Here is a 21,679-nt window from a genome sequence, read left to right on the forward strand (position 1 = left end):
CGGACAGACGGACGGACGGACGCTCCCTCACAGGTTCTCCCCCGCGGCTTTCCTTTCGCCGCGCAAGCCGCGTCATCGCCTCGTGCCGTGACGCCGGTAGCCTGCGCCCGCCGTGGCGCGCACGTGGCGGTGTTGACGCATGGAAGGTGGCGGCGGGGGACGCGGCCCCGGGCCCGGGCCCGGTCCCGGTGCCGGGCCGGCTCTGGCGCTCCGCGGGGCGCTGATGGCCGCCAGCGGCGGCAGCCGGCTCCTGGCGGCGCGGTACAGGGAGGCCGGGTCAGTGCGGGGCGGGTGCGGGGCCTGTCCCGCTGGCGGGGCGGCGGATGCGAGCGGCGGAGGCCGCCCCGCCGGTCGCGGCCCAGCGCTGAGGGAGGGGGGGGGGGGTGGTCGCTGTACGGCCCCTGCGGTTTCCGCAGCGAGTGCCGGGGTCGGGGGGAAGGTGGTGGGAACGTAGAGGAGGCTCGGCCTGCTGCCGCCTTCCGGCAGGGCCTTTGCGTGCGCTCCTGGTGCTGACAGAGCGCTTCGAAGGTTTTTAGTCGTTAAGGGGTTTCTGGCGCGATTATGCACCGGGAGACGGGCGTCACTGGTGTGTGAGCAACAGGGTGGCTGCTAGTGACGGAGAGGTTAAGCCTGACAAAAGTAAAATATCACCGTTGCTTTGCCAACAGGTGGGAATTTATTTTTTTTCGGCACGTGCGTACAGGCCAAGGTTGTAAACTTCTACCGCGTCCGTAGCATTTTGGGAGCCCATTTCACAGGGGTGGTTTCTCGAGATAGGGGTCAGTTGCGCAAATAACTGTGAAATAATAGCATGTTGCAAAGGAGCTGATACTCGTCATAGTTAAACTCATGGTGGTTCTAGTTCCTGTGGTTTTAGTCTGTTGTTTTTTATTTGCAGTGATGATAGTCTCTTCGTGTATGATTGCATCAATGCGGAGAAGAAGACCTTAGGAAATAAAGGGTGAGAAAATCTGCTTAGGTAATCTGCTGTTTTCCTGGAGGGTGCTTCTCCTCCTGAGGTTATGTGGCAGTGAAGGTAATAAAGTCTAGGGATAACTCCTTGATCAGGAGATGGCTAGGTTGTTTTTGCTAACCCTGATGGATATATATGTATGTATTTTTTTGCTTCTTGTAGAGGGGAGACTCTACACCGTTTTCGTTTTTAGAGAAACACCAGTAGTGTAATCAATGATTCTGTATAACTCTTCTTGGTCAAGACATTTATGGGAGAATGCTGCATTTTTTATTAGACCGTCTAAGCCAGAAAAAAACCCCAAACCAGTTACATAACTCCTCCTTCAGGTCTATTCTCAAAGTCATGAGATTTCAAAACCTGAAAAAGTTTTTTTCTTAGTTTAAAGTCAACCACTGGACATTGTTTTACCTGTAGCCAATTTTACTGTTTTCGCCTAAATTTTTGTTGAGATCTGCTAGCACAAACTCTAGCGTTGGTTGTTTTGGTTTTTTTTAAAGCAGGTAATGATGCAGGCTTAGACCTTATATCAGTTTCCTTTTTCTTGGCTTTTTTCTTTGCACTAATGTTCAAGTTGGCTCAACATTTTAAGCACAAATAAAACTTTTAGCGTTGTACTTTGTTCTTCATGCTCCTTCTTGGTGGTGTGGGAACAACCTTCTCCTAAGGATTTCGGTAACTCTCAGATTGTGAACTGTTGTTCCCCTTCTTTCTATTAGGCAGGATGGAAAACCAACAGATAAAGGAAGTGATGACATCCTAGCTTTTGCCTTCTCCCCATCAGGAGATTATTTTGCCTTGACAGATGACAGCAAACGTCTGATTCTGTTCCATACAAAGCCTTCCTGGGAATGTGTTAGCATCAGGTAAGGAAGCAGGATGTTGCATGTCACTTTGTTATGGAGTTACAGCTGATTAATTCAGAATTATAAAATAGTAGTGCTTGGGATATTGCCATTTGTTATCACTAAGCTTCCTCTTTTTTTTTTTTTCTTCTTGCTCAAACAAATTTAATGTTCTTGGGAATTCAAAGATATTTGTCAAGAAGTGATGTGTGGTATGCCCCACACCAAGGATGGGAGTGCACATGTTTATATCATTGGCCAAGGAAAGGATAATCTCTTTTCTTAGTCCAGAAGACAGTATTTGCATCTTTGAGAACCGAAACTTTACCCACTCCTAGTGAACACTGAGGTTGGGCCCGTAAGAGTGATGCTCAGCAGTTTAGTGGGTACATTGTTGGTTTCTGTTGATTTGGAGAAGATGTTTTGGGGAGTTTGTGAACTCTCTTAAAAGCATATCTTCAGAGATGCTGCCAACTGTTTCCTTCTGTAGTACGGTCCTCTTGAGAAAACAGTCTGTAGCTGTCCACCAGAGGTCCTCCAGTTACAAGTTTTCTGCTGCTGCTTGTGACAATTGTCTGTAAAAAAGAGGACCATGAAGGCCTTCCTGAGAAAGTACCTCAGCATGTGATGTCTCTGCTTCTGGTGGTCTCTGACAAATGTGAGGCTCTGGTTGCAAAACGAAATGGAGTCTCTGTCAGCTTGGCTGTGTGTGTAGGGTACGTGATGGACCTTTGGTGAGTTAACCAATCTTGTAATGAGTAAGTAATCACTGACAAAACCAGAAACGGCAAATTCTGTTCATTCTGCGTTCTGTCTTCCCTGCTGCCTTGCCTGTAATATGCCATTGGGTAATTGTTTGATGCAGTTTTCTGCTGAAAGATGAACTAGGACAGCAGTGCGATTTTTTTGGGAATGTCACTACCTCCTGTTAGGAAACTGGGAATACAGGCAAAAGGGCCTCTGTGTGAAAAAAAGAATGCCAAAGTTGAGCTATATAATTTGCATTGGTGTTTTGTGGCACACTGTATAAAAGTTTTCATGCGGTGCTAGCTTTTGTAGTTAGCTCGTTTCAGACAAGGGGAATTTTTGAATCCTTGTGTTTAAGATCAAAGGCAGTACAGTGAACTTGGAGCAAGACTTTTTCTTGTTGGCAAGGTAACCTATTTTGAAACTGTGCTCCCTGAGCCTGCCATTTGTTAGTAGGCATTTTTGTCCAATACGTTTTCCCATTGTTACGGTGTTCCTTTAAACAGTCACTAAAAAGTAACAGAATTTCTGTCTTCCTACCTGAAGTACAGTATATTGTTCTTTTGCCACCAGACGGTCACTGAATTTCAGAGTAGGTGAATAGGAATGTCCATTCCCTACGATCCCTGGTGTCCGCAGTCCTATGTTAACACACAGGACATAGAGAGGTTTGAAAAACAGGTGTTATGAAAAGAAAAGAATAACAGTAATAACAATAGCTGTTAAGTTGCAGAAGCATTCTCCAGACTAAGTGATTAAACCTTTTTTAAAACTTGTTTTCTGACATGTATGGCCCTACGTTTATCTGAAAAGTTGTAAGAAAACTGTTACCTGCTACACTGGCAAGTGGCACTATATGATACTGGCAGATGATGAGGGAAACTCAGAGTTCAAGTTCAGGGCTTTGCCTGGACACCATACCCTGAGAGTGTGGTGCTCTGACTGGATGTAGAGAGGAGGAGTCCTTGAGGCTCACAAGGAAGGGCTTCCTTTTACAGTACAAAGTGGCAACTGGAGAATTAGTTTCAACACAGTTTGTAGATGTGTTGCTGCAAAGGACTTTTACTAGGAGAACTACCTTGTCTTCTCTTTCCTACGTGTTTAACTTGTATTTTTATTATGGAGAGTGCGAGAAAGTCTACCAGCTTTCTTTAGAGTACTGGCAGGCTGCCGAGGCAAAATGATCTGTTGAGAAAGTACCTAAGCAAAATGCAGGCATGCAACTTTAATGGTCTCTCCGTTATTTTTTTCCACCCCCCCCCCCCAGATGTTTGCTATTACATAGTTTAGTCATTTAATAGGTCTCAAAAGTGCTATTTCAGTCCCATACCCTCCCTTAACGTTATTCTCATTGCTGCCATTTCAAGAATGTTGCATCTGAGAGCTTTTTGTCCAGTCTCTTTGTCTGTTTAACTGGGTCTGAATCCAGGCTTGCTGAAGCTGCCATCCAGAGCTGTTCAAACTGTGCCATTTTTCTTTCAGGTCTGTGAGCAGGAGATGTACTTCCTTGATTATCACAGCTGCAGAGGATAAGATTCTGGTTGCAGACAAATCTGGTGATGTCTATTCTTATTCAATAACAGAACCCCAAGCAGATGGAAAACTTGAGCTGGGTCACTTGTCTCTGCTATTGGATGTGGTAAGTATGTGCCTCCTTGCAGTTAGTGTACAAACCTGCATTCCTGCTTGTGTTTGGGTCTTTCAGCATTGCTCTTGTCCTAGATTTGGGGGTTTGTTTTTTTTATATAAATGAAGTATGTGGTCTGGATTTCTTCCTACTGAGTTTGTATCTGCAGAGTTTGGTAAAGAAACAGGCTTATCAAAGGGTTATCTGTTCTAGGAGTGTGAGTGTTCAAAAAGTCTTCATGTTACAGTCACAGAAGACTCGGTGGTGGAATATATATGGGAATTCACCCAGTCTGTCATGTCAGTTGGGCTCTTCAATGTGATAAGTTTCTTTCTTCTTAAGATGCAGTGGGACTTCTGCCTGTACCATTGGAGCTCAGTAGCTTTCACTGAACCCAGTAGTCAGTGTCACTTGTCTTAGTGAGCGAGGAAGTTACTGTTGTAAAGGTTTATGCTTTCATTGTCAGGGGAAAAGCGTGTCTTAATGTTTGCACCTGCCATTCAGAGTCAAGAGAAACAGATAGTTTACTGTTTATCTTTATTTTTCCTGGTTAGCAAGAATTATATTAAAACAAACATTGAACTACTGGACACTATAACTCTCCCTTTACCAACAGACACTGAGTCCTGATGACCAGTATATCCTAACTGCGGACAGAGATGAGAAGATCAGAGTCAGCTTGGCAAAGGCTCCTCATAATATTGTATCCTACTGTCTGGGACACAAAGAGTAAGTTTGTTGTGTGCAGAATTTATTGTGTGCCGGTCTTCACTGTGCCTCAGTGGATGAAATGATTGTCTCCTCAAATCATATTAAACAACAGCTAGGTCTGTGTTGGAATCACAGAAACATAGGATGGTTTGGGTTGGAAGGGGTCTTTAAAAGTCATCTAGTCCAGCCCCCTTGCAATGAGCAGGGACATCTTCAACTAGGTCAGGTTGCTCAGGGCCCCGTCCAACCTGACCTTTAATGTTTCCAGGGATGTGGCATCTCTCTGGGCAACCTGTTGCAGTGTTTCAGCACCTTCATTGTAAAAAATTCCTTATATCTAGTCTGAATCTACCCTCTTCTAGTTTAAAACCATTAGCCCTTGTCCTGTCACGTCAGGTCCTATTAAAAAGTCTGTCCTTATCTTTCTTATAAGCCCCCTTTAAGTATTGCAAGGTTGCAATAAGGTCTCCCCAGAGCCTTCTCTTCTCCAGGCTAAACCACCCCAACTCTCTCTGCCTGTCCTTATAGGGAGAGGTGTTCCATCCCTCTGATCATTTTTGTGGCCCCCCTCTGGACCCGCTTGAACACGTCCATGTCTTTCATGTTTTGAGGGCTCAAGAGCTGGGCACAGTACTCCAGGTGGGGTCTCATCAGAGTGGAGTAGAGGGCCAGAATTACCTCCCTCGACCTGCTGGCCACAAGAGAATCCAAAGCCCGGAGATTGTTAGTTCAGGATGGAGCCTACCTTAGCCTTAGGAAAGGAAATCTTAGGAAGTCTTTGTGGCTTGAACAGACGCTAATCTAATGGCATCTCAATGCAGAGCTCAGACTTGGAGGTTCTGTGGTAATGCAGAAAAACCTGGCTGTATCAATAGGAAGGATAGAGCACTCTTCCTGCCTGGACATTAGACTGCAGTGAGCTAGAGGGTGCAAAATGGTCCCATAAAATAGATTCAAGGAATCACGTTTTTTAATGTAGTTACCTGGCCTTTCTGGTAGCTGAGAAAAGGGACTTGGTGTTTTACTTGAGATTGGTTCTATTGCTATGAGAAGGAACACTCAGGCAAATAGAAGGATCTGTGGAAGGTGGATCATAGGCGATATCCCTGTAAAAAGATGATGTGCTGCTGTATTACGAAGTCCAGTAAAACGTAGGGTTCACTCTGCATCAAAACAGGAAGGATGATCTTGCCTTTCCCTTCCTTTCCTTTCTCCTCCATCCTGAAGTAAAGGTCCTAATTACAGTGATCTAAAGAGTGGAAGGCAGCAAAACAACCTGCTAGCTACACTGATGTGATTCAGATGTACTCTGACTTGCTAGGAGACTGGTAGTTCTTTAGGAATAGGAATGGGGGTTGTCTTCAAGCCAGTTTATCAGGACTTCCTTTTCAGCCTACAGGAGGGACTGTACTTTCCCTTTTCTTTTCAGTCGTCCTTTTCCCATGAAGAAGACTGATATGGCAAATAAACTTTTAAAAGACTTTTCCCCCTACATTTTGCTGCTTAAAATGTCTATGAATTGTGGTATTTTCAAAGTCTCTTGCCTTTGCCTTCCACAAAACCACATAGAGGTGGGTTTTTGAAGGCTTTTTGTTGTTGTCAGTTGTTAGGGTTTTTGAGTAGGGTTGGGGGGTTATGCAAGGGTTTTTTTGTGTGTCCACTGCTACATTTTGAAGTCCACAGTGACAAGGTAACAGAGAAGACATGACCCTGCATAGGGCAGGGAATGCATGTAATTCTGCTTGTCTGGCCACTGAGTTACTTGGGGATAACACCCTTCCAGGCACGTTCTTTCATAAGATGATGCAACGTGGTACAGTCAACTCACTATATCAGAAACAAGACTTAAAGAAAGATGATGTGACTAGAGAACTTGAGATATGGGTAAACTTGCCCACCAAGGTGTTTTAATAGAGCATTTAGGACACACATTAATTTGGAGTGTCAGTTTGATTTTAATAACATCATTTGGTAGTCTAACCTGTGTAGAATTGGCATAGTACAAAAGCAAGAGACTACTCATGTTAAAGATCTAAGTAGTCTTTGATCAGGTCAGTTTCTGTAGCATATTTACAGAGCCATGTCTGATGTTCCACCTACTGTGCACACAGTTGTACTTTCTAATGAACAGAACTTGATGGTTGGAAGGACACATTTAAACTGGGGCTGTTGTATCTGCACGAAGAGTTCATTAGCGGCCACAGAGTGGAAAGGCACTTAGTGTAAATCGATTGAAATATTTTTAAAAATTCAGTATTTAAATTAGGAATGAATAAGCAAAGGATTACATAAAGCAGCTATAATTGTTGCCTTGTTTCACGCTCCTGGGTTTTCTTCTTTCAACGGGGTGCATGGTGATTCTTGCTGGATCTATTATGCCTGCATAGACCTGCCATTACTGCTTTGTCATGAAAGTTTGTATTACAGTGACCAAATCTATTCCTTCTATTTTTTTCTCTTTCTTTTTTTATTGGCCTCAAAATTATGTCTGTTTTCAAAAGCAAGACTGTCTCACTTAGGTAATGTTTTGCTCAGGTCACTATGTTTTTAGTTGCCGAGCTCTAAGATAATAACGAGCTCCAGAAGTTCAGGTCCTCATTACTCAGCAAAGACAAGTCGTGGTAGACACAGCAGTATTACATACTTCTGAAAAACAAGGTTTCTAGGTGAATGTAGACGCTGGTGGTAAATTGCCACATGTTTGTTTTAAAATTTTGTAAAGATTGCTTTTGAATGATCTCCAAATGTGATGGGAGAGATCTGGTACTCTGAAAGCTGAGTCATCACTGTTGTGTTTTAAAAGCATCTGTTGATTCATGTTTTTAATGTGCATCATGAATTGAGAAAGGGGAATGTGCTACCCAAGTAAATCTGTCTCCATTGGCATTTTTTGGTCTAAATGGCAATGTTCTCAGTCGGGAGGAAGTCAGTAGAATTCCTTGAGTGCAGATGGGGAAATACTTTTTTTTCTATTAAGTAGAAAGTCAGTAGTTTGTGTAGTATATACACTGTATTAAGTACTGTAGACATATTTTTTTCTTCCTCCTAATTAGCTTGATGTGGAGAATCTGCTTGTTTGTTTGTTTGTTTATTATAAGGTTCTCTTTAAAATTGGTGTTTTCTCTTACTGCGTGTGTGTAAAGACCAGAGTGTCATGCAAGAGAGTTCAACTTTTGACTGCTTTCCCTTTAGGTTTGTAAGCAAAATACTTGTAATACCCAACTATCCTGATCTGCTGTTGTCAGCTTCTGGGGTATGTATTGCAATTTCTTCAAAAAAGTATTTTTCTTGAAAATTTAGACTTTAAAACCAGTGTTTGCTTGTGTTTCCTGCAAGTTGCTTGGAATACTTGGAATAATCTGTCATGGTTTACAGCATGCCCTCTCTCTCCCCCCTTTCTCAGCTTTCTGTTCAGTGTTCAGTCATTCTATTGCTAGATCATATAAGAGCTGTTTACTGTGTTTATAGCAAGGCTAGCTTCTTATTAAGATGTTTGGGATGAAGGAATCACAAAGTCCTTAGTATTTCTTCATCATTAACTCTTGCTTTGGAGCACAGATAAACTTTAATCATTGGACTATTAAACAACTTTGAAGCAAACGGGTATTATGCCAGCCTGCCATGACAGTCAGTGTCTTGAGAATGAATGGCCTTATAATCACAGATTTATTTTTTTTTTAGAGCTCTTAAGATGAGAAAATTGTTCACTCTACACACTCCCACTTGCTTTCCCCTGGGAGACTTATGAATTATGAATTATGTCCTTGTCTGTATGTCCTCATTGTATGTCCAGTGCATGTTGTGCAGAGATTGCAGTGCAGTGCTACACAGTGCTTGAATGAGAACTGAAGAAGTGAGTGTTCCCTCCTTTCCCTCCCACCAGCCCTTTCCTTAAATTGATGGCATTCTGCTCTTGTGCCCGACCTGTACAGAGTGAGTAGATGGAGTTGGTCTAGAAGAAGGGAGACAATATTCTTTGTTTCCCAGACTACCAAAATTGCATAGGAAACAAATAATGTTTTCTGTGAAGATGTGAAGATCGTAGTAATACTTAGCATTTGGTTTCAGCTGCTGCTCTTGCTTCCCTAAGGCTCTTGGCTCTTGTTCCTCTAATTCTTCAAGCAACTCTAGTGTTAGTGCTGTGTGAGGCAGTATTTCATTCTTAGCAAATGCTCTTTGATGACTCTAGCTTCTCTCCAGGAGGTTACTAAATCAAATGACAATTTGGGTGATAACAAGAGTAGGGGCAGAGAAGGGCAACCTGAAAGAATGGCCATTAAAACGCTGAGCACATGTATTACTGTGCTATTTGAGACAGCCTTGAAATGCACTCCTCCAGCTACCCAATTTCCACTTCAAAAGGAGAATTAAAGTTAGCATGATTGAATAATTTAGAATGGAGGGGGAAAATTATGTTAATTAAAATGCTTTATCTGCAATTCGAGGTCTTAACTAAGTGACTGTTTAGCAGCTTCTGTGGGAAGCTCTTCAGGGAAATAGGATTTAGCTGAAGGCCATGAGTGGCCTCTCTTTGCCTGAGGTGCTGTTATTAATAGACTTGTGTCTGCTTCCATCTGTCCAGGACTTGACACTGAGACTTTGGGAGTACAAAAGCGGAGAAGAAGTGTACTGCTGTCATCTAAGTAGCATCTGTGGGCCTGAGACAACCAAAACTGACCAGGTACGCACATTTGTGTTAGTGCTTTTTCTAACCTCCAGATCCTTGTGACTCCCAAATGGATTTGTTGCATTTTGTTAGGAGTGCCTCCCTTCTGATGGTGGGTTTTGAAGTTGTGTGGGACCTAGAATCTGTTACAATAGCCTGGAATTTCAGGAAAGGAAGAAAGTCCCTGAAATGCATTCCTGTGTCTTCTGTACATTTCTAAAAAGTACCAAGCAGTGACCAAAAGAAGCTGTTTGTAATTCTTCCCAAATACAAGTTCTGCACACTGGACAAATCCTTCACTAGAAAATTTTTCCAAAAACACAGGTGACTTTGTCTCTTAGCCAGAAAATATCTTGTAACACTGGAAAGATCTAAAAGTTCACCCAGTTTTAAAAATACTTAGAATTTCAAGTGTTAAAGTTGCAATTTATCTGAGCAAAAAGAAGCTTTGTAACATTTGTAACCAGTCATCTGCAATAGTACTGCCTGGTGGAGTCAGAACACTGGGCTTGTTCCTTTAGCTTGTTCTGAAGATGAGTAGTGTCCAAAATTAAAACGTATGAGTCCTATGTGAAAACTGAATACCCCAGGAACTCTCCTTAGCTTGAAGCCTGTACATGACTGGTGTCATACATACGCGTTTGGGGTGCTATTGTGATTTGGGATGCTAATCTGATGTGAGCAGTGGTTCTGGTAGTAACTGATGTTTGGTTTTGTTCTTTCTTGTCACGTGAATTGGCATACGACCTATTAGCAATGAAACAGTACACATTCTTGTCCCTGCTGTGTACATCATATTAAGCCAGCTGCTAATCTGTTGGGTCATTTAGGAGTTGTTCATCTTATCACCCTTCCTGCTGGGTGCTATTTTCATGTGAATCTCTAAAAACACTTCTTTCTCTGAAGACCACAGCTGTCTCCCAGTTGTTAGGTGACTGGGAAGCCTGTAGCCATGCATGGCTCTTGAGGCAAATCCACTCTGGAATTCGTATCCAGGCTGAAATGGAATTGAAAAGTTCTGTCTTTCCTCCCTTGTGTTTTGTTGTGGTTTTGGTTAGTCGAAGTGTGTTATGCTTGGCCTCTCCCAGCAGTTGGGAGCCATTTGTGGGAATCTCTGAGATTCTTTGCTGTACATGTAGGTCTGGCCTGATCTTGTTAGTGGGATTCCTAGTTAATGAAGTGGGAGCACAACCTATGGGAAGACCAGGGTCCTAGGGACAGACCTGACAACTCAAGGTTTCTTCTGTGTAGAAGACATCAGCAAGTTGTTCTTTGTGTTGGAGTAATAACATGCAACTTTCTGTCCGTGCATAAGCCCAAGAAGGCAGCCACTTGCATCACCGCATTCAAAGCTTACATACTGGAAATGTTGGTTTTGGCCTAGAGTTCCTGTTAGCAGGAGTTCAGGGTAGTATATATATGGACAATTTAGCCTGCTCCTGAACTTGAAAGTATACTTTAAAGCACACCTGAGCCAGAGACCTCTTGTACGCATTCACAAGGTCTCGGACTCATTTCAGCTTGAGTCTAGTGCTTGAACTCTTTGAAGTAGCTATTTCTGGGTTTTTTCACAAGCAAAAAAATGGGTGTACCAAATTGGGGGACAAGCCCATCTGGCTGGTATCCTCGTACAGTCTGGGCGCAGCAGGATTTGAGTGAGGAATGGATAGTTAACATTGAGGCAAACCTACAAATTTACTTTACCACATATAGCCTTCTGGAAATAAGTGGATTGGGGAGTTTCAAAGCCCAAGTGTTTTATCTTTGTGTTCAAAAGTAGCTCATGAATTGAGTGCATTGAAACAACATGGTTTGATAGACATTGAATCCATGTCTGCAGTAATGTTGCAAGGCATTTCTTTTGGAGAGAAGAATGGTTTTATTTTAAAATACTTGGTCTTTTAGCTTTATTGGATTATTGAGGACTAATAAGCAACTAGCTGTGAAGCGGAGAATCTTAATATTAATTTTCAAAATGTTACTTGTTGCTTAGACTGGCTTAGCATTTAGTAAGATAGTTTGCATGTAAATTAACGTGCTTGATCTCACACTGAATCCTAACTCCATTGCTTACAAACAAGTTTATAAAAAATATTAACTTATATAATAAACCTTGAACATAGTATTGGATAAACTAACACGTTAGAGGAAAAAAACTTGGTGCTGCAAGCAAGAGCTATTTAAAAACTTATCTCCAACTCTCTTAGAATGTTTTTGAAAGCTTTTAAATGTAGTTTAGTAATACTTGCCTTGTGTCATAACACCTGATGAAGCCCCTTCCATGTGATAGTCTTTTTGCTGATGGAGTCTCTCAGTAGAAATTTGGGGTGCCCTTTGACTGTTTGAGGAATCTTTGTTTAGCTGCTTTACCTCGGTGTGAGTAAGCAATGACAGAAAGGGAAAACCCACAAACTGTGGGTTAATAAATGTAACACAGTGGTTAATAAACTATTCCTGCAGTGTTTTGCAGTTCTTCTCTCCACTGCTCTATGTGTCTCCTAACTGTGGTCTTAGAAGCCTCAGGCTGGCCTGTTCCTTGAATCTGTGAAATTCTGCTTACTGCCCACTCTTACAGGTGTTTTAAAATCTGTCTCTGATGACACTAAATTTGCACAATGCTTGAGGGGTGCAAAAGACTCAGTTGACTTCCAGATTTCATACATACTTGGAACAGTGATCAGACAGTGTCCCAGGGTTTACAGAGAGATAAAGGACAGATGTAAACCTTAATGCGGTGCATTGCCACCTTTGTGCTGTATTGCTACACAGGTGTCAATATGTACTACTTTTAGAACAGTTACTATCTTGATGGCCAGCAGGACCAAAGGGGAAAGGAGACTTGGGTTTTGCTGGCATAACAATGCTAGAAATGCCAGAGATGATGTCTGGTGGTAGTATTTAGCCATGCTGTGCATCCAGGTGTATCAAAGATCATCTTCACAACCGAGTGTGACATTTACAGTCTGAATTTAAGGGGAAAATCTCTTGAGTCAGCACTTTGTAGGTTGTAACTACAACCTACAGACAGCATGCTGTCTGTAAATGACTTTGGCAACCAAAGATCAGATGAGGACATAAGTGTTTTTTCTTTTCTTTTGCATTGCATTTCATTTTTAATGTTGATAACCACTGTGAATGCACTGAAGCTTGGAACACAACTTGAAGCACAATGATAATGGAATCATCAGTAATGGTGGGTTATGTGAGCACAGAAATGTGGGCTTATTTTGCTTGGCAGATGATGAATATGTGTCTTTTTTGGGAATGTAGGAGTGTTTGTGAGCAGTGTAGCATTCATTTCAGCTGATGGGTTGCAGATCCTCAGTTCATTTTCCCACTAGAATGGGAGTAATTCTCTAATTTTGTAGTGCTATATAAATATTTTTCCTACTTCAGAGCTTTCACCTCATCTGATCCTCTTGATGGCAGAAGCTTGTTTAAAGTCCAGCACATGAATTGCACAACTCTACCCCAGTGCTCCAGTACATTAATTTTTCATAGGGTCACCTCTCCTTACAGAGGACATCAAAAGTTAATTTTAAGGTGTTGGCAGGCTGATAAGACTGTCATATAAATGCTGAATAAGGTCAGAGAGTATTAGTTGAACATCTGTTTATCACAGACTGCTCTTGTGGCTCTTCTTTAAGTTAACTGATTTCATAGGCTTGTCCTTGAACAAGATACTACTCTGGGGCTTGCGTTCACTTGGCTGATTGTTAACTTACCCACACATGGAGAGGAAAGAGCTTGCAAAGAAGATGTATTTTCCTGTCTCCATCCAGCTGTGAGTAACGCTTGGTTCAAATCAAAAAAGCTGCCACCTCCCTCCCCCAGTGAGGGTGGGGGAGAGCTGCTGCATACTTCAAGTTCACAGAACCCTTTGTCTCTCTGACAAAGCACTCAGCTGTGTAGGTGGCACTTCCCATCGCTACACTTTCCCTGCATGTTTGTCATGAGAGAGGCAGAGCTTTGTTATTAGAAATAAATATCAGAGGTTTGGATTTTTTTAAAATATATATATATGTCTTGGCTTGTTCCCTTAAATGTCTAAAGAACCCACTGGTGGTTTACAATAGGAGCTGTCAGTTCTACTTTGAATCTGTGGTGTAAGTGGCTCCATACTGCAATAACTACATTTAGATGTATTAGCTACAGAGAACCTTTCAGATTTAGCCCACTCGTCCTACCTGGTATTTGGAACCATAAGCATTTTATGTCCATGTTAAACAGGGGTCCCGGGTCCCAATGCTAAATATGGACTAACAACTTATTATTTCTGCAGAGTAGCAAGAAATTAGTCCCATCTGTTCTCAAGAGCTCTGAAACATATCATCCTTTTGATAATGTCTTTTATAAAGTGCTCCTCTTCTGTTCAAACAGGCAATTATGTGAGTGAAAAGTGTGTGCATGCTGTTGTTCTTGCTTCCCCCCCACGAGATTGTATCACACAACAGATTTTTTTGTTTTTCCTCATGTGCTGGAGATGCACTATGTAACCCTGGTTTTCAGCTATATTTATACAATTAATTAAATTTCTTTCCTGCAGTTGGTTTATCTTTTAGTAGTTGCATCATGTACTGTTGACAAAATAGTTAGCTTCTGGTATTAAACTTGCTGACTTGAATGTTTAGAAGCTGTACAGCTTGTTTTGCTTTCCTATACTGATTGCAAAATTCTGAAACAAGCACCCTGACAATGCCTATGCATCAGCTGGTAGCTCAAAGGGTAAAATCTTGTGGTTACTCGCAAATTCAGCTTAAGCTGATGAACCAGAGGTTCTGTCTAGTGGCCAGTGTTGTGTTAGGGAAAGAGGTGAAGCCTGGAAAGGGGGTAGAAGGAAAGTGGACATGATGCATCTGAATTCTGCCAGCAGAGCGTCAAGATCTATTTTCCCTGACCTAAAGGGAATAGCTCACTGCTTCTCTAGTAGGAAGGTTTTATTAATCAGAAGTGCTGGTGTTATCGCTACTTATAAAATATACTTGCGAACCAGCCTTTTTGGCTTTACAGTTTTGTCTTTCACATTATATAACAGATACTTTTGAAAAAGCACTCTAGGGCATCTTCTTGCAGCTTCTCTGCTCCTCCCAAGTTCTTGCTTTGCACTTGAGCCTCAAATCAGTTGCTATATATTTCAGGTAGTATGGTTGTGCGGCAAAGGTATTTCTCTGATTCTCTTCCAGATAAAACTATGTATCTTTTAAATTAGGAGTGTGGCGTGGGTTTTTTTTGTTGTTGTTGGATGTGGGAGTTTGTTGTTGTTGTTTTGTTTTGGTGTGTTTTTTATTTTAATGAGGAAAATGGCTTCAGGCAGTCTTGCCTTGTTCTTCAGAACACCAGAGACAACGCAGCAAGGATATTAGCTATGCATCACTATCTTCTTTTTTTAACAAACATAACAGCAGCTAATGGCTTGTGTTTATAATCTCTAAGCTGCTAGTGTGATATTCTGGCTGAGCAGGCTTAATGTTGATGTTTTTGCCATTAGCAGTGCAGGAGAGAATATTTGAAGGTGGTGTACTTTTCCTTCATCTGTTAGTTTGTCTATTAAGAGTAGTTCACTAAAACCTTTACATTTGATCTCTGTTTGGATGGCTGTGAAGGGAGAAGCGTGGAAAACTTCATAAAACAGCAAACACTGGTACAAAAATATACTTGACTGCAGTTTAAAGCTAATTATGTTGCTTAACTTGCTGTAAATTAAGACATCTGCTAAATTTTAAAGGCTAAGACATGAAATGGAATGTGAATTTTCTGCCCAGAAATGGTCTTAACTTACAAGGATGTTTCTTCTTCTTTTCCTAATAGAAATGTCCTGTGTCAAGAATAACCTACTGCTGTCAAGGTGGTTATGTTGCTGTTCTTTGTGATGGGTAAGAATAAATGGAATAATGGCTAAAATCATCACAGCTCCTGCAAAGGCAAGAGCAGCTTTCCCTGTTGGCTGTCCTAACTTTCCCCTAGCCTGCAGCAGTTGGTACTGTGGGTCTCCGAGCATCCCAGGCATGCCTGTGGCCTCACAGGGAGCCTCTGAGACCTTATTGTACTTGGTGTGAGTGCAGAGGTGAGTGCGAGGGGCACCCGGCTTAGTTAAGTTTTGCAGACTTTGTGATGCCTTTCCCTCCCAGGAGGAAACACAAGACTAGGATGCACTGCTCAGTACTCAGGATGTCTCCCTAAATCACTGTGCCTGACCTGTGTGTTTTTGTTCAGGGTGCTGTGGCGATGGAGCGGCCAAACTTCTGTTACTGTATTCTGCTCCTGTAAATGGGTTCAGCCATTCTGTTTAAAACCACAGTGTTGATTCAGTTTAAAACTGTGGAGAGGCTATGTTGACTTTTGGGTTCAAATGTACGTGTTTGCCTAAGGAGAGAGTGCTTGGGAGCTGAATGGCCTAAGCACTGAGGAGGAACCTTACAAATCCGACTGGCAGGGAAATGTCTTGCGGGGATGGACAAGCCTTCTTCCCCTCTCATTCCACAGCACCTTAAGCCTGCCAAGGAGGCTGTTCTTCCTGACAAAAGCTTGCCAACAGGAAAGGGAGAGATTACCAGAGCTGACTGTACAGTAAAATCGGCAATCTGTCCCCTCAGTGGACTTGCTCTTCACCGGAGCAAGGAGCCTTAGCTACTTCCCATCAGGCTTTCTGCATGGGCATCCAAACTGGCCCTGGAAGGGGAAGCCATGTCAGCCGAGGGCTATGCCCATGTCACTTGGCCCAGGGGCTGTGCTCTGCTCTGCATCAGGCTTTTATTTCCAGCTCCACAGCCCAGCGTTTCTAACTAGTGCTCTCATGTGGACCTGGTAGGCACCTCAGGAGGGAGCTGAGCTGTCCTGCCTGGCACACTGGGAACCTGTCTGAGGGAGGTTGGGAAGCTCTGCACGTAGAGGCTGTGGCTGTTAGAGGGGCGAGTGCTGATGGAAGAGGTGGAGATGAGTGCAGTGCCGGAGTCCTATTCTTCAGCCGTGTCAAGGTTTTTCTGTCCCTCTCATTCCCTCCTCCCCTCCCCGGCATGTAATTCCTTTCCTGTTTTATTTTGACTGGTGCTCAGCTACATGTTCTTTCAAGTGAAGCCCTGTAGGTTAGTGTGCAATGATGCAACACTCCTTATATAAATCCTTAGTAATCCTTATTAAATTCCCTTTACTACCTTTTTTTTTTTTTTTTTTAAAGAAAAGGCAGCGTTGACTGCTTTTTCTTTCATATAACACTTGAAAAGCCATTTGACATGTTAGGTATTTACAGCTTCTGTCTCAGATCACATAAGCAAACTGCACTTGAAGCGCTAGGGTATTTTTTGCAATTCCTAATGACTTTGCTTTGGCTCTGTTTGGAATTAGAGTGGGTGTTTGCAGTTTGCTGTACAAGTGATGGCTGTAGGTGGATTTGGTTATAATAGTAATTAAGTTTTTCCTCTCAAAAGTATTCCCACAGTCTACATCTTTCAGCTTGATGCCATTGCCCAGCAGCTAGTTTACAGACAGCAAATCTCTTTGAAACATAAAGTTTGGGACATTGCGTTTGAGGAAACGGGAGATCTATGGATTTTGGAGGAAGACAGTGAAGCTCCTCTTCAATTGTACAGACCATGTGATGGACAGTGGAAGGTAGATAACTTCTGTTATGCTAACATCCTAAATGTTTTGTGTTGTCTTGAGGCCATAACAAAAATGGAGTAAACTATGTTCCATGAAAGCTAAATGGCACACTTCTCTATGTCTTGAGACTGAATAAAAGTCGTAGATACACATCTCATTCTACTTATCTCACCTGTGTATAACACAAAGCTGCTGAGAGCTTGTCGTGAATACCAGTCTCTTCTCTGGTAAAGCTAACATCTGGCATATCAGGATCAGACAGAGTAGTTGTCAGCTGTTGCACTCAGTACTTTAAACCATTGCCTGTGCTTTCTGTGTGCTACACTTGATTATTTAAAAAAAACACAAAACAACAAAATCCCTTTGTGCTTTGCTCAAGAATGCTTTCCACACAGCCTTTCCTGTGCCTGCCTCTCGAGGGATCCTTTGGGGGACAAGGCATTCTGGAAGCATTAGGGGATTTTTATTTTTTTTTCATTGAGAACAGGGAGTCAAATTTGAGGGATGTGCTATCAAGTTCTCTGTAATAGCCTATTAAACAACTGGAAACTCTCTTGTTATTCTTATAAGTCCCCAGTTAATGATGGTGTAGTTGTGAAGTGGTTTTAAATAAAACTTTCTCTGACCTTTTTGTGTTCCTCATGATATTCCTTTTCCTCACAGATAGTAAGTGGGAATCCATTTTCTTTTCGTTCAAGCCACAAAGCCCAGCAGAACACATGATCTCAGGCCAGGTTTTTGTAGCAGTCCTGGAAAAAAGGAGCCTAAAAGACATTGTGGAGGGCTTACACTTGCTCTCGTTTCACTGTACTCATGTGAGAACTGTTGCATTTTTCAGTGTGCTGTGAAATATGAGATTGTTTATTCCCAAAATATCATGCAATGTTCCTTCTTTTCCTAGCCTGTAACTGATGACAAAGGATTACAGAAGATGTCAAAATATCTTCAAGACAACTGGACAGTATTTGAAGGTGAGAAATTTGGCCTAGAGGCCCAGGAAATGCAGTTTTTACAGCTAAAGCATAATTTTTAGGAGCAAAATCAGAGTTCAGGTCAGCTCAGCTGACTGTTGAAGTCACTTTCAGTTTTCTCAGTTTTATCACTCCATCTGGTATGGAAGTTAGTGTAGATCATGAATTGTGTTCAGGTTACTGTTACAACAAAATGGTGTAGGTATTTAGATCGGAATTACAGCATTATAGCTGTTTTACATAGACACCTTATCACAGGGCTGTATCTAAACACCCTATGACAGAGCTGCTGGAGTCTGTCTTACTGCTGTAATATTGAATACTGTTGTTTGTGGTCTTGTCTCTTACTTGGGCATGACACTTTATCAGAAGTACAGCAGAGACAGTAAGAATGGAATAGCCATGGGAGGAGCAGCTTTGCTGTAAAGATGGGCCATTTGGGTCCACTTTGGCAAAGCAGATTATGTGGAGCTTGTTGTGGCTGGAGGGTGTGACCCTGGATGGTATCATCAGGGATGAAATTGATTGCTGTCAGGGCTGGTTCATTTTGTTCTTGATTTCTGCCCCACCTCCAGTCTCTGGCAGAAAAATAATGCATGGTTTACTAGTTCAGAAGCACCCTATGTTTCCAGGATTTTTTGTATTTAAAAACCATCAAACTTTATTTAAAAGCTGAAATTAGGGCAGTGATGGCTGCAAGGTAGAGAAGGGTTGTGGCATGTGCTAGCGTATGTCTCGTTATGTATTGAGAGTTGATTAATTGAAATGTCTCTCCTGTACTTTGCTGCGAAACTGGGAACCTTCTTCCTTAAAAAAGGTGTTACAGTCCTCACTGGTCTCTTGGTCTGTTCCTGGTGGTCATACATAAAGGTGATTAACCTACATAGATGGAATTGTTGCAGGAATGGGCAGTCTAATGGAAAGTCTCCTTAATATCTAGTATTGGATGGTTTAGGGTGTATCTGTCATTAAGTTGTCATTAAGTTGGTACAGTCTTTGAAATTTAAGAGGAAGTCAGGTACTCCTTTAGAAGGGAGATTGTTTGCATGTAGATGTTGCAGACTTGATAGTTACAGCCAGGCAGATAATTAGAAGTATGAGGTCTGAGTGAAAATGAGCAACAGAAAAGTAAAAAGAGCAGGCAGGGGAAGAGATTCTGAGCATAATTAGCCAGTGTAGCAAATTACTGTGGTACACGGTAGCTGGCTGCATCTGCAGATGGGAAGGGAGGACTGCTCAGATGACAGGGTCTATTATTGTTAATTAGTAAGGGCAGGCTCACTTGATGAGCACTTATGCTAGTGCATAATTAATGCTTGAAAAGGTAGTTACTTCTTTTAAAAAAGGTGATCATTATATTGTTTAAAGCCAGTCTTAATGCCTGTATATCGTCCTTTTATAAACTTGTTTCACCTGATTGATGATTCTGTAGCATTTAAGATGCATAGGTCAGTCTTGAAGTACACGTTAAACACTTTGACATTCTATTATAACTGATCTCAGAAAAAGATAGAGCAAGATTTAGTGCAGATTGATCAAGTAGAGAGCAGCATGGCTATTCAAACTGACAGCATGCAATTTCTCCCAGGGCCAAAGGCCAATAAATTGGTTACTATGCCAGTGCAAGACCCTTAAAAGTAAAGGCATGCGCTTTGCTGAGTACGAGTGAGGGAAAGTTGTTTTGTTTGTGTACCAAGAAACAAGGGGATGTTGTATGTACATTACTGTGGGGCAGCACACTAGCTTCAGGACCAAACCCTAGCAAATACTGGATTTCCTTGCATTTGCCCTTTAAGATTGAGAATTTTGGGAAGTGGGAAAAGGTAGGAGTACAGAGAGAACTAGAGGTAACTGACTTTGTCAGGTACCACTCTAAAATTTTTTTGAAATGTGGACCTAGCCAACTAGTCTTATTTTGTATTCTCTACAGAAACAATCTGTTCAGGGTTTTTTGGAAAGTAGTTAGTTCCCCTGTTAAACTTGTCTAAACTTACAGTCTTGGAGATGGTGTGATGAACATTATGCTGGGTTCACAGAAGGTGTAACAGAACCATTGGGGTGGATATTTAGAAATGTGTATGTGTTGTAGGACATCACTGTTTGAAGTCTACTTCTTTAAGCTTCTTTTAATACTCCAGGAGGCAAGTTAGCTAAGCATAGTTCAGTAGCATATGCCCTTTGCAGCACTTAAGTCTTGGGGAACAACAAGTGGTGACAGCAGTCATTTTAAAACAGGAACCTTGAAGTTCTGCAAGTGTCCAACATGTAAAAAGAGCTGTGTGCCCTCTTTGCTTGAATGTCAGGTGCTTGCCTCTGCGAAATTAAAAATGGGGGCTGTGCTTGGCTGTGTGAATGCAGGACAGATGCTTACCAACACAAATCAGTCTTACACAGTGCAAATGCTGATATTAAGTAAAGTGGATAGGACCACAGTAAATGAGTTGAAATGCCACTATCTAGAATTACAGTACAGGAAGTAATTAGTGAGACTGCTAAGGGAAATAACACTTGTCTTGTGTTCTTGCTTTGCCCAATTGCAGGTTTTGTTGGTGCAGAGAGCCACTACAGCAGTCTCTACAAGGCTTCATTTGATAACATGGCTGCCTACCTACAGAGGAAAGAGGAAAGGTTACAGCAGCAGAAAAAGAAAAGGCAGGATCTGCAATGTGGTTCAAATGGACAAACAAAAAAGATGAAGACTGGGGAATCATTGCTATGACACTTGTTAGCTTGTAACTTTTGCCTTGCTGAAAGGATCTGATCTGACTGTGGACTGTTTTTAAATGTAAAATGAATTACGGAAGGAGACTGGTTTAAACTTTTATTCAGATTCAGGTTTTCAGGTAGCCTGATATGAAAAGATACTGCTTGCAGCAGATAATGCGTTTACGATATGCTTAAGCTTCTAGCAGCATACAGGTGTTAGTGGTTCAGTCCTAGGAATCTCTAAGGCATGATAGATGAATATTGGAAATGGTATTTTCCTTGAAACAGGATTTTCTTTTTGCCTACTGTGTTCAGGCTTTCTTCTTCAGGTGGAAGTGCACAGATTAAAGTTGATGTGATTTTTTTGTTTTGTTATTTGTTTCTTTTGGGTTTTGGCTTTTTTTTTTTAACTTTTTAAAAGGTCTGTTAGTTAATGTAACTAACTTACTGTACCTGACTATGGGAAAGGGACTGTAGCGAAATTGCTGCTGTATATGAAAGCTTTTAGCTGAGACTTCACCATCCCTGGTTTTACCCTTTACCTTCAGTTTATATGGTAGGGATTCTGCCTAGCTTCTAATCCATTGCTTCTTACTTGTGGCTTATTTCTATAGCGAGAAGTGCAAAAATAGATTTTATACACTGGAAAGTAAAAGTAAAATGTGTCAGTCAACTTTGTGTTATTGGAAGATCCTTCTGTTACAGTATGATCCTGGTGTGTCTGTGAAAACGATTTGAGTGTCCTATGTGCAAAGCCTGGAGTACATTCTGCTTCTTTCAAGAAGTCTTTCATGTTGCAATTAGCCAAAGAATACATCTTTTTGAAAAGTTATC

At 41.8% G+C, this 21,679-nt stretch overlaps 1 protein-coding gene across 3 annotated transcripts; it reads left to right on the forward strand.

The window, feature by feature from the left end:
- Positions 1 to 55: 55 nt before the first annotated feature.
- WDR4 (WDR4 tRNA N7-guanosine methyltransferase non-catalytic subunit) lies at positions 56 to 21,210 on the forward strand. 3 transcript variants are annotated; one of them, XR_012651260.1, is made up of 12 exons: positions 56 to 276; positions 899 to 961; positions 1,693 to 1,839; positions 4,048 to 4,204; positions 4,809 to 4,921; positions 8,096 to 8,156; positions 9,486 to 9,584; positions 15,378 to 15,442; positions 16,378 to 16,543; positions 16,994 to 17,177; positions 18,070 to 18,139; positions 20,680 to 20,846. XR_012651260.1 is itself a non-coding variant. In XM_075033641.1 (11 exons), the coding sequence occupies exons 1-11, from the start codon at positions 140 to 142 to the stop codon at positions 20,856 to 20,858; spliced, it is 1,275 nt and encodes a 424-aa protein (XP_074889742.1). In that variant the 5' UTR covers positions 88 to 139; the 3' UTR covers positions 20,859 to 21,210. The 3 variants fall into 3 exon arrangements, 2 of the variants coding, with proteins under 2 accessions (XP_074889742.1, XP_074889743.1); XM_075033641.1 differs by lacking the exon at positions 16,378 to 16,543 and having other exon boundaries at positions 88 to 276; positions 20,680 to 21,210; XM_075033642.1 differs by lacking the exons at positions 56 to 276; positions 899 to 961; positions 1,693 to 1,839; positions 16,378 to 16,543 and adding an exon at positions 2,320 to 2,552 and having other exon boundaries at positions 20,680 to 21,210.
- Positions 21,211 to 21,679: the final 469 nt, after the last annotated feature.

The sequence above is a fragment of the Buteo buteo genome, chromosome 8 (genome assembly GCF_964188355.1).
Source record: "Buteo buteo chromosome 8, bButBut1.hap1.1, whole genome shotgun sequence".
NCBI classification, from domain to species: Eukaryota; Metazoa; Chordata; class Aves; order Accipitriformes; family Accipitridae; genus Buteo; species Buteo buteo.